The sequence below is a fragment of the Carettochelys insculpta genome, chromosome 30, assembly GCF_033958435.1.
Source record: "Carettochelys insculpta isolate YL-2023 chromosome 30, ASM3395843v1, whole genome shotgun sequence".
Lineage (NCBI taxonomy): Eukaryota > Metazoa > Chordata > Testudines > Carettochelyidae > Carettochelys > Carettochelys insculpta.
The window spans coordinates 9,861,618-9,874,415 of record NC_134166.1 but is presented as its reverse complement, the minus strand read 5'-3'; the positions used below and the strand labels follow the sequence as shown (position 1 = coordinate 9,874,415).

Sequence of the window (12,798 nt, the reverse complement as noted above, 5' to 3'; positions counted from 1 at the left end):
GAAGTGTGGCAGTTCAGAAGAACATTTGTCTGGTTTTGTTCTGCATACTTGTGGTGAGCCTAAGATGCGAGCACCACACAGGGTTAGATGGCACAGAGGTCTAGTTCAGTAGCTGGGGGGGGGGCGATCTGCTTCCTACCTCCTTCCTGAAATTCCATGAGGCTCTGATCACATCTCCTGCTGGAACCTGGCTAGGACACCACACAGGCTCCCAGCCGAAGCCAAGAGACAAGAATCTGTGGCTCTTGCAGGGTTGGATTGGGACTGGTGCTGAGCAGATCCACCATTGAGTAACGCCTCCCCAGCAAAACCAGATCTCCTCTGAGGCAGGTTTTAGTCAATTGTGTAGTAATGGCACCAGAGGAGGGCTGACAGTGGTCATCGCCTCATTCTTACTTCTGTCCTAGGGCCAAAGAACCCCAAAACTCTCACCTGTGTGATACATAGAATATGATTGCTCCTCTCCTTGTGTCTGTGTGCTTAATGCTCTCTTGACACCTCTCTTTCGAGGTACATGTTGTTAGGGTTGCCCATTTTGGTTAGCTGTATTCCTGGAGGTTTCATCCCAGGACCTAGTCTTTAGTTAAAGATTAAGCTGTAAGTCCTGGAGACTTCAGGACCATCCTGAGGGGCTGGCCCTTCTCTGGAGATCTCCTTGCTGGAACTGACCCCTTTGTAAAATGGGGACATGTGGGACCTTTGGACATCATCAGTCAGTGCCAGAACAGAGAGTAGACCCAGGCATCCCTGTTCCCAGCTCCATGATCATGACGCTGCACTAGGCTGCCTCGTCTTGTGAGCCTTTTTGCTCTGGCCCTTGTACGGTTAGGCCGTGGGGTAGAGGTCACCAAACTATGGGGCATAATGGGACCTGGGCCAGCCCCCAGGAGGCGGAGGGAGCACCTCTGAGCCATGCTCTGCTCTCAGCTGATTCCACCCTATGCAGGGCCCAGCCCCTAGGTGCGGCCCCAGCCTTGGTCCTCTTACCCCATCCATATTTCTTCCCCTCCCCTAACAGCTGTTGCCTCGCTTCTGGCCCTGGCTGGGGAGAATGGGGACAGAGGTAATGGGGGAATGTGAGCCTGGTAACCTTGGGGACCACTGCCATATGCTGAGTGAGACACCTCAGTATTGTGGAGGGAAGTGGTGTCTTGGCTCCCACTTCCGAGTTCAGCTGTGATCCTTGGCACAGGTTTGGGTTGGAAGTTTGGCTTTGCCTAGGGCGGAGTTGACCTCACACCATGATGTTGAGCTACAACGAGAGGCGCCGGGCATTGCTGGAGCTTTATTACCCGCAGCGGGTCAGAATTGCTCCCTTAGGGAATTTTACAGCGTGCGCGGGTAAAGCGCTGAGCGAGAGCAGACCTCCGGGAGGAACTAAGTAAGACAGAGGTGATGCTGGTTACAGCAAACCCCTCGTACTGGTCAGCTGTCTCAGGGTGGCACACCTGCCCTACCACTTTCCCCAGACACCTGCTCTGCTCCGGGTGCCTCTTTTGCCTTTGGCTGGGAATGAGTCAGATGTGCCGCAAGGCTGGGCCAGCAGTTCTCGGTGGGCGACAGGAGGGTGTCTCTCGCCCCCTCATTCCTTGCCCTTCCCTCCCCCAGTCATTCCAGTTGGTTGCTGTTCTTGGAAGTAAGAGCCAGTTCAGGGGGGTTTGGAAACTGCTGTGGGTGTCTTAGTCATCTGAGCTGAAGCACACCTCAGTGGCTGTAGTTAATTGGCAGCCTTGGTTTTGTGTCTGTCTCATGCATACATTCCTCCTCGCTGGCTCTTGCAGTGTGTGTGGTTGGGGGTGGGGGGGGTGGAATCCTGCATATCAGAGCCCTCTGAATGGATCTGAACTGACCATTTCTTGAGTGCCAGATGAGCCAGTCACTTCAGATTCCTTGAGTTCACGTGTCTTAAGTGCTGTCCTGTGGGCTGCTAGAGAAGGTACAGAGCCCTGTAGGCCAAGGCCGTGCGGTTCAGTAATCCCCATGGGTGATGGAAGAGGGGTGGGGCCAAGTTTACTTCCTTTCTGCCCACACAGGTTCCTTCCTCAGGCCTTCCCTAGGCGTGTGTTGACTGTCCAAAGCGATAGACATTCCGCCATGCCCATGAGCAATAAATACAGTTTGCTGTCGGGAAGATACAGGGTTCAATGCGTGGTGTAAAATACTCCGGGAAATGTTGACTCCCAGCAGTTTGTTTGCAACTGTCTGAAGCATAATCGAAAAGTCTGTCGTTGATAAAACTGGGTGGTGGTTACTGGTAAGATTAGCACTGTAATTACAGCCACAGCAAATCCTAGGAGTGATGCAAAATGAGCTGCTCCTATCCTTTATGTGAAGGCCTAATCCAGGTGTCTGATTTCACTGAAACACGAAACCAGCCTTTTCACAGGGACGACTCGATGAATGCGTTTCCAAGAGTATCCTTTGTAGTGACTGTGCAGGTATCCGTTTCTAGTTCCTCCTGTCAGTCCTGGCTCATCCCAGCACTCTGTGGAGGTGCCCGTTGCTAGAACTAGTCTTTGCTTGCTTAGAAAGGAGAGCCAGGTTGTCGCTTTCACAGTCGGCCATGCTTCGTGGCAGGGTCCCTGTGAACAGGCTGGACGTGGATTGTGTCTGTTAGAACCCTGGTACACCCTGCAGTCATGCAGGCCTGAGACAGTGGGCGTGGGGTGGATTCTAAACTGAAACAAAACTCTTGGCTAAAGCAAACCCCAGCGTAGCTGAGCTTTGCCCTTGCCTGAACACCTCTGCTTTTTCCGATATGCCAGCTAGCAGCATGAGTCTGCTGTGGGCAGGCAGGGCCCGTCTGGTCAGCGCTGCTGTTAAGTTGGGTCTGTCTGTCTCTTGCACCGAGTGCATTTTGTCTGCACCTCTAGCCAAAGAGCGGAACCAGCATCTGAGCTGCGTTGGCCGTACTATGTCTAACACTTTGGGCTAAATCAGCCCCCTCCGAGCAGACTTGTTTTGCTGTCTCTTGTAGCCAAATGCGCAATCCAGAGATCCGAGCTAAAGACTCGTTTCCAAGCAACTTGCAGGAACTGATCGAGCTTTGGCTTTTACACATCTATTGGCTATTCAGTGTGTGCTTCGTCTCCCCTGTCCTTGAGTGAATTCGCTGCTGTGTTGAATAGTTTCCTCGGAGTTAGCGCTCGCCCCTCCTTTGTCGCCTTGTGAGATGTGCCAAACGTGATCTTGGATGCTGCTGGCCGGAATTCAGTCGTCTTATGAATTAAGACGTTCCAGACTGTTTGGATATAACTTAATTGGCGAGTGTTAACTCCCCTTAAGCTACGTCTCTCTCGCCAGGTTCTGTCTGGTGCCTGGAAATATTAGATCTGTCTCCTCAGGTAGAGCAGCTCTAAGAGAAACTAGACATCCTCCTATTTTACAAGATGCTTTCCTATGGATCGAGCCTGAAACAGGCCCCAAACAGCAGCAGCAGCAGCTTCCAGGGTGTCGTGCAAGAACTAATTTTCCCAAAGGCCCTTGGCTAAGCCTGCTAGGAAGTCAGAGCAGCCTTTTGCCACTTCCCTCATCAGAAGCCACCGTTTCAGCACCTCTGTTGCTAATCATGAGTGACATAGCCCTGGTACAGTGCACCAAGCATGTGTGAGTCAGCCATCAACAGCTGTACGCCACAGCAAGGGAGTGACTCCGTTATGCCATGGCTGTGTAGGGCAGAGAGCTCAGGCACTCCCTGTGTGTTCTAACTTCTACAAACCAGTAGTGACTCGAGTCTCATGCTGCCCTGAGGTAGGATAGGTAGGCAAACTGAGGCACGGGGGTCCTGTGGCTTGGTCATGGTCATGGAGGAAGGTTGTAGCATATGTGAGAGTAGAATTTAGATCTTAGGTTGTATCCATGGGGCTCATTCTGCCTGTGAGTGTGCTCAGCACTGCACACAATTTTTTAGCAGCTTACCTACAGGTCCGAGCGCCGTGCAGCCTGAGGAGTGAGTGGGGCTGTCCCATTTACAGATTTGGAAATCAAGTCAGAACGGAAGTGGCTTGTCTGTGGCAGAGCCAAGATTAGACCCGGGGGTTGTGTGCCTGGGGGCTGTCTCCAACGTAGTGTGCTGGGCTGAAGCTGATCTTCTGCCTCTGTCCTCTGCTTTGCTGTGCTGCCTTCGCTGGGCTCTTTCCGACTCTCACTGCAAGACTGTTTCCACTGCAGGTAAACTGCCTGGAGCCTCACCCACACCTTCCTGTCTTGGCCACCAGTGGGCTGGATCACGATGTCAAGATCTGGGCACCCACCGCGGAGGCACCCACCGAGCTGACCGGACTGAAGGAGGTGAGAGCTGGCAGTGACCCACCATTGGTGCCAGTGCACTGCTTGCCTGGCTCTTGGGGTGAAGTATCATAAGAACAAGATTCCCAAGAACAGCCAGACTAGGGCAGCCCCATGGTCCATCCAGGCCAGTGGCTGATGCCTGATGCTTCAGGAGGACTGAACAGAGCCAGCAGTCACCAGGTGATGATCCAGCCCGTCGTTTGGTCCTCTCTTAAGAGACCCTCTGGACCTTTTGGAGGTCACCAGCTCCTGCTGGTGTCTGTTACAGTGGGAACCTGGAGTCCGCATGGAGGGCAGGATGGCAAAGTAGCAACGCAGTCACCTACTAGCAGCGCCTGGGCAGTGTTAGGATGGGAGATCTCCCAAGCCACTGAGACGTCAGAGGTGGCTCAGGACCTGGCACTCTGCAGTGTCTCTAGACACCCATTGCTCCCTGCATGGCAGTCACTCCAAAGGGCCTGCCCATGTCCTGTCCTAGATCCCTAAGCTGCCAACCATGGTCATCAGATGAGCTTTGGCTCCTGTAGCCTGTTTTCCCCCAGGTTTCCAGCTGTGTCTTCGCTTCCTCCGGGTGCACACCCTGGAGGTGGCTGGTTCTTGGCTGTGGGGAAAGTTCTTCATGTGTAGCTGTTGTGAAGGGCTTAAGGACGGCAGCGTGATCGTGTCGAGGCCAATATGCCAGGACCAACTTTTGCTTTTGCTTTTCAGCGATGGTCTCGCTTTGCTGCCCTGGTAGGACGGGGATGAAGATGGGGACTGGGGAGGGAATTGCCCCTAAGCAGCAGCTGCTTTTCCCTTGCCTCTCTGCTGAGTTTTGGAAGGGAGTCCTCTGTCCAGCTGGTGCTACTCTCCTGGGTTACTACTCATCCTCAGCCTGGCAAGGAGTGTTCCAGCCATATGGCACTGCCTGCTTCCATCCCACCCAAAGGGCAGAGGCTGCTAGCTGCTCTCCTTCCTGGCATTGGCTTTCTGGGTCAGGTTGCTAAAGCTGCTGACTCCTGATGTGGGTCCAGCTGAGTCGCAGGACAAATGGCGGCTTGATCTGGTGCCTGATGAGAGCAGGCAGTGACTCCCTCTGCGCTGCTGCTACTGTCCTGTTCCTCTCGCCCGCCGTGTTCCTTTCTAGGTGATCAAGAAGAACAAGCGGGAGCGAGACGAGGACAGCTTGCACCACACCGACCTGTTCGACAGCCACATGCTGTGGTTCCTCATGCACCATCTCCGACAGAGACGTCACCACAGGGTAGGTGTCAGTCCTTGCCTGCACCTGTGACTTTCTGGTGTGCCAGTGACCAATGGTAACCAGAAGGGCTGTGAATATTCACCAGCCCCGGCGACCTCCTGAATTGCAGGTACTGTCCATGTCTTGCCCCAGCAAACGGGGAGCAGAGAAGACCCAGGCTACCAGGCTTTTCCAGTGCTCCGGCCGGAGTCTGCCCAGGGCTCTGTTCTCAGGAGACTGGGTCTGAGCCTCCCTGCATGTAACAGCTGGAGGCTGCTTCTCCTGGCAGGCTGCTGCCTAGTGCCTAGAGCATAGGGCCGGGACCAGCGTCCTCTTTAATTTTTCCAGCCATGGCGGGAATAAATTTTGTTATACACACCAAGGTGCAGGCAGATGCACTCCACCGGGAGAAACATGCCAGTGGCCGTGGGCGCTGTGCTCATGAGCTGGGCGACTGCTGGCTCTCTCCTGGGGAGCCTCTCACTTAGAGCAGCGGTTTCCAACCTTTTCCAGAGAGCGACCCATTTGGACAATACCGTCAGACTGTGACCCAGGCAATTCAAAACCGGCGGGGGGTGGTGTGGTTCTCCCCTGGGAAAACTTTTTATGAATCCTGATTCTCCCTCCCCCTTGCAACTACCTCCACATGAGCACCGCTGGCCTTCTCCCCGCTGCTCCTTCGCCAGGCTGCCGCTGTCATCTCTGCACAGCTCCCCCCAGCCGCCCCTCCTCCTCCTCCTCCCCCACCCGCAGCATGGGCAGTGCCTTGCCCTGCTGCACTGAAATGGGACTCAATTTAATCAGTTAAAGGGCCGGATCCCTCCTGCCAGCCGTTAAGCCAACTAAATAGAGTTCCATTGCAGCACGGCATGGCAGGGCCTGGGAGCCAGAGGAATGAGCAGTGGCAGGGGAACTGCAAATGGCTCCTTAAAGAGCCATGTGCCTGAGGTGCCCAGTTGGTGACCCATGTTTGGGTCCCAACCCAGAGGCTGGGAATCCCTGGCCAAGAGTGAACACTGGGACTCCTGGGTTCTTTTCTGCCTCCGCATTAACAGCCTGAGGAGGCCAGGAAGGTCATTTCCATGAAAACTGCAGCTGCACCAGCCTCCTGCAACTCCCCCTCTCCAGTGCCAACTTTTCCCCAACGCCTCTTCCTTGGCTCATTTGCACAGGGAGCTGCCCCTGGCAGAAGTCTGCAGGGCTGGCTGTTTGCAAAGGGCTCTGAGCTCCAGGCTGAAGGGGCGGAGCCTGCTGAGGGGCAGGGCTTAAGGACCTGTTTGGTGTGTTTTTTTTTTTTTTCTTTTAAACAGCGCCGAAGAGAACCAGGAGCACCAGAAGGTGACTCGGACGAGTCCCCCAGCTCCTCCGACACCTCGGACGACGAAGAGGAGGGTCCGGATCGGGTGCAGTGCATGCCTTCCTGAGAGCGCCGAGGCCGCAGGGCCCCTTGGAAGTGGGGATTGCAGGGAGGAGACGCACACAATCTACTAACACAGTCAGCTTTTTCTTGGAATGTTCAGGACCCCCGGCTCCTCCTTCCCCACGTCCCTGGGGCGAGCAGCTCTGCAAGAGTGCACTTTGGACTCGCCTTTGCTTTAGGAGCCCTGGCCAGGAGGGGAGGGGCAGGGCAGGGCTGAGTGTCCGAGAGCCCTGCATTCAGTGACAGCATTAGCCCGGCTCTCCCGGTGTGGAACCGCTCCGCGGAGGGGCCCATGCAGAGGAGGCCTGTGTGGTTTTGGTACTAGAAGATTTTTCTGGAGGAGGGCGCGCTTGGCTTCCACCCACACCTCCTCCAGGAGCTTCTCTGCAGCCTGCGTTGCGTTGTTTGGTTTTTCCTTCCTCCCCTGGAGCTGTTGGTGGAGGCCCTGGGCAGTCTGCACGCCTGGGCTGTGAGGGGCACCCGTCCCTGCTCCTCCTGCTTTGGTTTTGTCCCCAGCCGAGAGCCCTTTTGACTACTGCTCTCACCCTGGGGCCTTCCCGCCCTCTGTTGGGTTTTCCCCCCCCCCCCCACAGTGGTTCCTAGGAAACAAATACCTGATCTAAAATGTCTCCACCGAGCTCGTGTTCCGGATCACTCCTGCAGCATCTGTTGTCAGGCTGTTTCCTCCCCATCCTTCCCCCCCATCACGGGGGTTTGCCAAGAGCCGCTTGCCTAGTTTGTACATAGCCGTGATTTGCACTTGGTTTTTGCCCCTGCGCCATACCCTCTTGAAAAGTAAAGAATAGCTGCCTGGGGCTGTCGGCTGCTGCCCTGTAGCTTGCTAAGATGTGCGTGGAGGGGGCTGATTGGCCAGAGGAAGGGCAGCAGGATCAGCCTCGCAGTGGAGAGGGGAGTAAGGGAAGGTCCTTTAATTTTCTGTTTACTTTTAAGAAAAAAAAAAAATCTCTTGTTTTGGGAGCTGTGGCCGAGAGTTGCCCCTTCACTGTTAGAGGCCTAATTTTATATGTCTGAAACACCAACCCAACCAAATTGAACTTGGATGTTATCAAGTTAAAATTATTGTAAAAGTTGAAATATATATTATATATAAATGCAATAAAATGGAGCGTGAGGCGGCTGAGCTGCACTGAGCGTCTCTTCCCCACCCGCGTGGGGCTTGCCCATGGAGGTCGATGCAGCCCCAACCGGAGCAACAGGGTTGGGCCCTTGTGCTGCCTCCACTTGGCTTGAGTTTGGGGGCTGCCTGAGCAGCACTGCATGGTGGTGCCTGCAGCCAGTTCCCGGCTGGGAGCAGAGCTGCCCCGGGGCAAGGACCCCTGGCGTCTGTTTGCTCCTGGCTGTTGACTGGTGTGGGGCAAGGGCCTGGGGACAGTGAGCACCACTGGTGGAGCCCCTGTCCTCAGCTGACGGGATCCATGGGCTGGCAACAAGGGCTCCCTTCTCACAGCCTGAAACCACGTTCTTAAGGAGCCAGGCCGTCTCCCCCAACCCCAACCCCAGGATTGCTGTGGATGGTTGGGCAGGGAAGTACAGAACATGCCCCTGGAGTTGTCAGCGGGTGAGGGGCTGGCTGGATGGGGAGCTTGTGCCTTGTTCTCCCTTGCCGCTAGGCAGCACTAGCTCCTCCCTCTGCATTTCTGTGCTCCAGGGCCCAGCAGGGGCTGTGACTCAGCCCTGCCCCAGCCCCATCTTGCCATTGCTTGTCCTACCCTCACTGGCCCTGTTGGCTCCTGCCTCACCCAAGCCCCTGTCCCAGTCTCCAGCCCCCGTTTCCCCTTCACAGGGAGGGGCAGGTGGGATGCAGGTTGGGGGAGCTGTCTGAGCCAGCTGCTGTTTGCAGGGGTAGCACAGTTCTCCCTGCGGGCCTGCAGCTTCTGCCTTCCCTAACCACCTACTCTTCTGTGGGGGTTGTGCTGGATGCTTTACCCCATCAGTGAACTGAGCCTGGAAGTGAGGAAAACTGAGGCACAAGCAGGGGTTGACCTGTACTAAGCCTGCTTCTTGTGGAGCTGGAGCAGCACCCTGGGGCCCTGCTGCTAGGACTGGAATTCCTGCTCCTGGCATCAGCTGGAGCTCCAAAGGGTGTAACTTGTCTTCAGGGTCCCCCTGTGGTGTTGGAGGCTGGTTCTTTGTAGCGGCTCAGTGCTGCTGCAAGGGTGGGCTTGGGCCTGGGCCTGGGCCTGGTCCCCCAGTCACAGCTACAAACACTGCCGTAGGCTCTGCTTAGGGCCTCAGTCCTCCCTGGGGCTTGAGCCAGTACCCCCCTGCCCACATAGGCGACAAAACATGCCTTCAGCAGCCCCCCTGAGCCCTTTTGGGAGCATCCTCGTGCCGCCAGGCCTGCGCGGGCCGGCGAGCCATGCTGCTGCCAGAGGGGCAAAGCCAGGCCCTGCTTTGTTCCAGACACAGTCTCTGCTGCTGGCTTCTGGTCCCTTCCCTGCTGTCTTTCAGCTTTATCCTTCTGCCTGCTGCAGCCGCTGTGCCGCTCCACCCCCACCCCCATCCGGTTTTGCTTTGGTGGCTGTTTGAGCCAGACTGGCATCTTCCCTCCTTGCTTTGATTGGCGGCACAGTGGGAGCGTCTCCTGGGACCACGGCACTGCTTGGTCAGCCTCCGTCAGCCCTTGTGCGTGGGAACATCCTGCCCAAGGAGACCCTGGCTCTAAGGGTGGGACAGGGCTGGTTCTTTGGGCACATGCTGCAGCAGCTTTGAAAACCAAGTATGTAGGGCCAGGTCCGATGGGACGCAGCCTAATCCCTAGAGAAGGGACAGGCCTGTTTGCACTGAGCCTCTGGAACGCCCTGCCGCTGCGGGGCGGGGGGCAGGGGTGTGTGTGCACAGGCATTGCTGGTGGACCAGCAGGCACGATCCTGGCCTTGGAGAAGCTCAGACTCACAGGGGAGGGGGTTCTAGTTGAGTTCCCCCCTTTTCTTATTGTGCCCCATGTGAGAGCAGGGCCCCATCAGGCCTGCACAGCCCCCTTAGCCTCTCCCTGCTTCAGCCAAGCTCAGGCGCCCAGCAGGCTGCATGTTGCGTGCCCAGAGGGTGAGCGACTCCTTGCCCCAGGGAGGACTGCAGGGGCCTGGAAGGCAACACAGAGCCCCAGGCCAAGGGCAGCCTGTAGCTCAGCTGCATCACCACATGCTCGGGCTGGTGCTTGCCCCACTGCTGGGGTAGGGGGGGCACTGATGGATGAGGGGCTGGCAGAGGGTCAGTCAGGGATGAAAGTGAAAAAGTTGGGTGGCTCCAGCTAGTCTGTACCATCCTGGGTGGTGGGGGAGGGCAACTGAACAAGCTGCTGTTCACCCCTTCATGTAACATATTAGCAGGCGGCTGTTTTAAAACAAAGGAGGCCGCCACCTGGCAGCCTGGGGGCCTGGTCGCCAGGGGCTGCTGAAGGCCGAAAGTCAAATGGCCTCAAAAAGAATTAGGGGCATCCTGGCAGGACAGCTCTGACCGACTGCCAGCAGCGGGGTGAGGTGGGCGCCCTGGGTCCGCGCCCTTGTTTGCTCCTTCACTGAGCAGCCTCTGGATTAGCCCTGGCAGCTTGGCTGTGTGGCTGGTCGTCAGTTGCCTTAATGGGGGAGGCTCACCGGCTGAGTACACAACCGGGCTGTGAGGTACTGAGTGAAGTGGTGCAGCAAGGCTGGCACCCCCCATGGGGACTCCCCTGGCAGGACCCACAGAAAAGGGCGCTGTGGGCTCCCCTACGCACAAGTTAGAGTCAAGACACCAGATTTTTTAGTTGCCCGGGAGCACAGGGACTGTTGTTTGTACACCAGGTGTGGGGTAACACAGCAAAGCTGAGGCTGGTTCCTACAGCGCTTTAAGGGGGTCGTGCCTGGCATTTGAGCTGTGGCTGCAGCCAGGGCGAGAGATGCGCTGCTGCAACAATCAGTGCGAACAAGGGGGGTGGGAAGCCAACTTAACGGCACAGGCACAGCTGTACTCAGTGTAGACACACGCACTGCCCCCTGCTGCTCGCCAGCCTCAGCTGCTGCCAGCCTCGCACCTCTGGACTGCAGCTACACTGGCCCATCTGGGCCCGTGCTGCTGGCTTAGCTGCAAGGTTGGGGGAGGCTCAGAGCAGCCCCTTGGGGTCTGATGGTGCAGGATTTCACCTCCCTTTCCCAGCACCATGGATGGGAATGAGCTGTGGCATCAGGTGCATGGCAGATTGGCCCCAGCTCCATGTCTGGGCTGTATCTGGTGCTCCCAGGAAGCCACTGACGGACTGGGTTCTGACCAGAGAGGTACCAGTGAAATCAGCTGGTAGGAAGGCTCTCCCCCTGCCCCCCAAACCCTAGCTGGGTTTGGTGGCTGGGGAGGGGCTGGAAAAGGCTGGCAGCAGGTTCCAGGGCTGAGCCGGCAGGATTGAGTGACACCATTAAGCGGTGCTGTTTAAAGCAGGTTTGTTGCTGGGGCAGGGAAGTGAAAGTGAGCCAGCCAAATACCCAAACCCCGGTGGGCCTGGGTGAGTGTCAGCCCCGCCCCAGCAGGAGAATCCAGGGACCGACCCCCCACCCCCCATCCCACCACTGTAGCGCCCCCCCCCCCCTGCGCTACAGGTCCGCTTTGCCACAGCCCCAGATCGCCATGTACAGGTTGCAGAAGCCTGGTTAGTGCCCATGAATGCGACTCCCCAGGTCTGGTATAATACTGTTTATTTGAACACTTACAAAAAAAGACCCAACACCATCTGTGTCCACCATCACTAGGCCTGTTTGTGTCCTGTTTTGTTTGCTGGCAAAATAAGTTAACACTAAACAACACTAAGGAAACACTCACCATGATCATGACTATACAGATATTTATAATAGCTCTGTACACACAGTTAGCACGGTCTGAGCGGTTTTGGGGTTGGGGGGGAGGGAAGCTGGCAGAAAGCAATCGGTAGCAACCCCACCCTGACTCCCATGGGCCTTAGCCCCAGCTGGCCTCCCAGAACCAGGTCAATGACAGCCAGGCCCTGGGCTGACGTGCCCACTGCTAGCCAGCTGGCCCTGTTGTGCCGGCGTAGGGTAGCCAACAGCCTTGCGGCTCATCACAGCAGCGATTAAATGGGAAATAAGCTCATTGGGGTGGGGGTGGGGGGCCGCAGGAGGATGATTTGCCACTGCAGCTGACCACATCTTGCAGGGTAGGCAGTTTTCAAGGCTTCACCCGCAACCACTATTAAGCCAAGCAGCAGCCGAACGTGTCGCGCTTGGCAGCAGCTTGTTTGGGGAGTGGGGCGGTAATGCCTTTTGGGCAGCATTTTAAGTAACCTTGGTTAGGTGGCTTTGGGGGGGTGGGGGGGGGGTGGTCTGGCCTGAGGGCTCCTTCACAGCCCAGCTGAGCAATCAGCCCACCAGCAGGGCAGTGCTTTAATACTGGCACGGTTACCACCCCACCCCCATGGACCGTCCCAGCTGGGTTGGTATAGGGAAACCGAGGCCCAGAACAGCACTGCTCTGCAGAGAAATTGCCCCCCCCCCCACACTTCTAGGCTATTGCTGTGCCCCACTGCTAAGCTGGGCCCTTCTGCCAGCCCCCCCCCCCCCCAACAGCGTGCAGCAGGGAGGCTCCTTGCAAAGCCACAACCCAAGAATTGGAGAGGGAGGGCACAGCATAATGGCCCCGCCCCCCCCCCCCCCCCTCCCCCGGCCAACCACCATGGCGCTGTGGCAGAGCCTCCCTCAGCTAGCCCCACTGCCGGTGTGTGGCAACGTTTGTGCCTTGGCGGGGTGATTGCCTTGGCCAGGCCATTACATGGAAAATAAACCCAGGCTGATTTGGCTGCCCAGGGCACTGCCTTGGCCAAGCCAGCTGCTCAGGCAAAGGGGGACAATGGAAGGGGAGTAAG

At 56.9% G+C, this 12,798-nt stretch overlaps 1 protein-coding gene across 3 annotated transcripts in view; it reads left to right on the top strand.

Annotated features, from left to right (window-relative positions):
- Positions 1-8,068, top strand: part of DCAF8 (DDB1 and CUL4 associated factor 8) — a 50,747-nt gene extending 42,679 nt beyond the window's left edge. For all 3 annotated transcript variants that reach the window (XM_074981411.1, XM_074981410.1, XM_074981412.1), the window contains 3 exons: positions 4,171-4,290; positions 5,417-5,533; positions 6,823-8,068. In XM_074981411.1, coding sequence (XP_074837512.1) covers positions 4,171-4,290; positions 5,417-5,533; positions 6,823-6,936 — 351 coding nt within the window. In that variant the 3' untranslated portion in view covers positions 6,937-8,068. The remainder of the gene's footprint in view (positions 1-4,170; positions 4,291-5,416; positions 5,534-6,822) is intronic.
- The last annotated feature ends 4,730 nt before the right edge of the window (positions 8,069-12,798 follow it).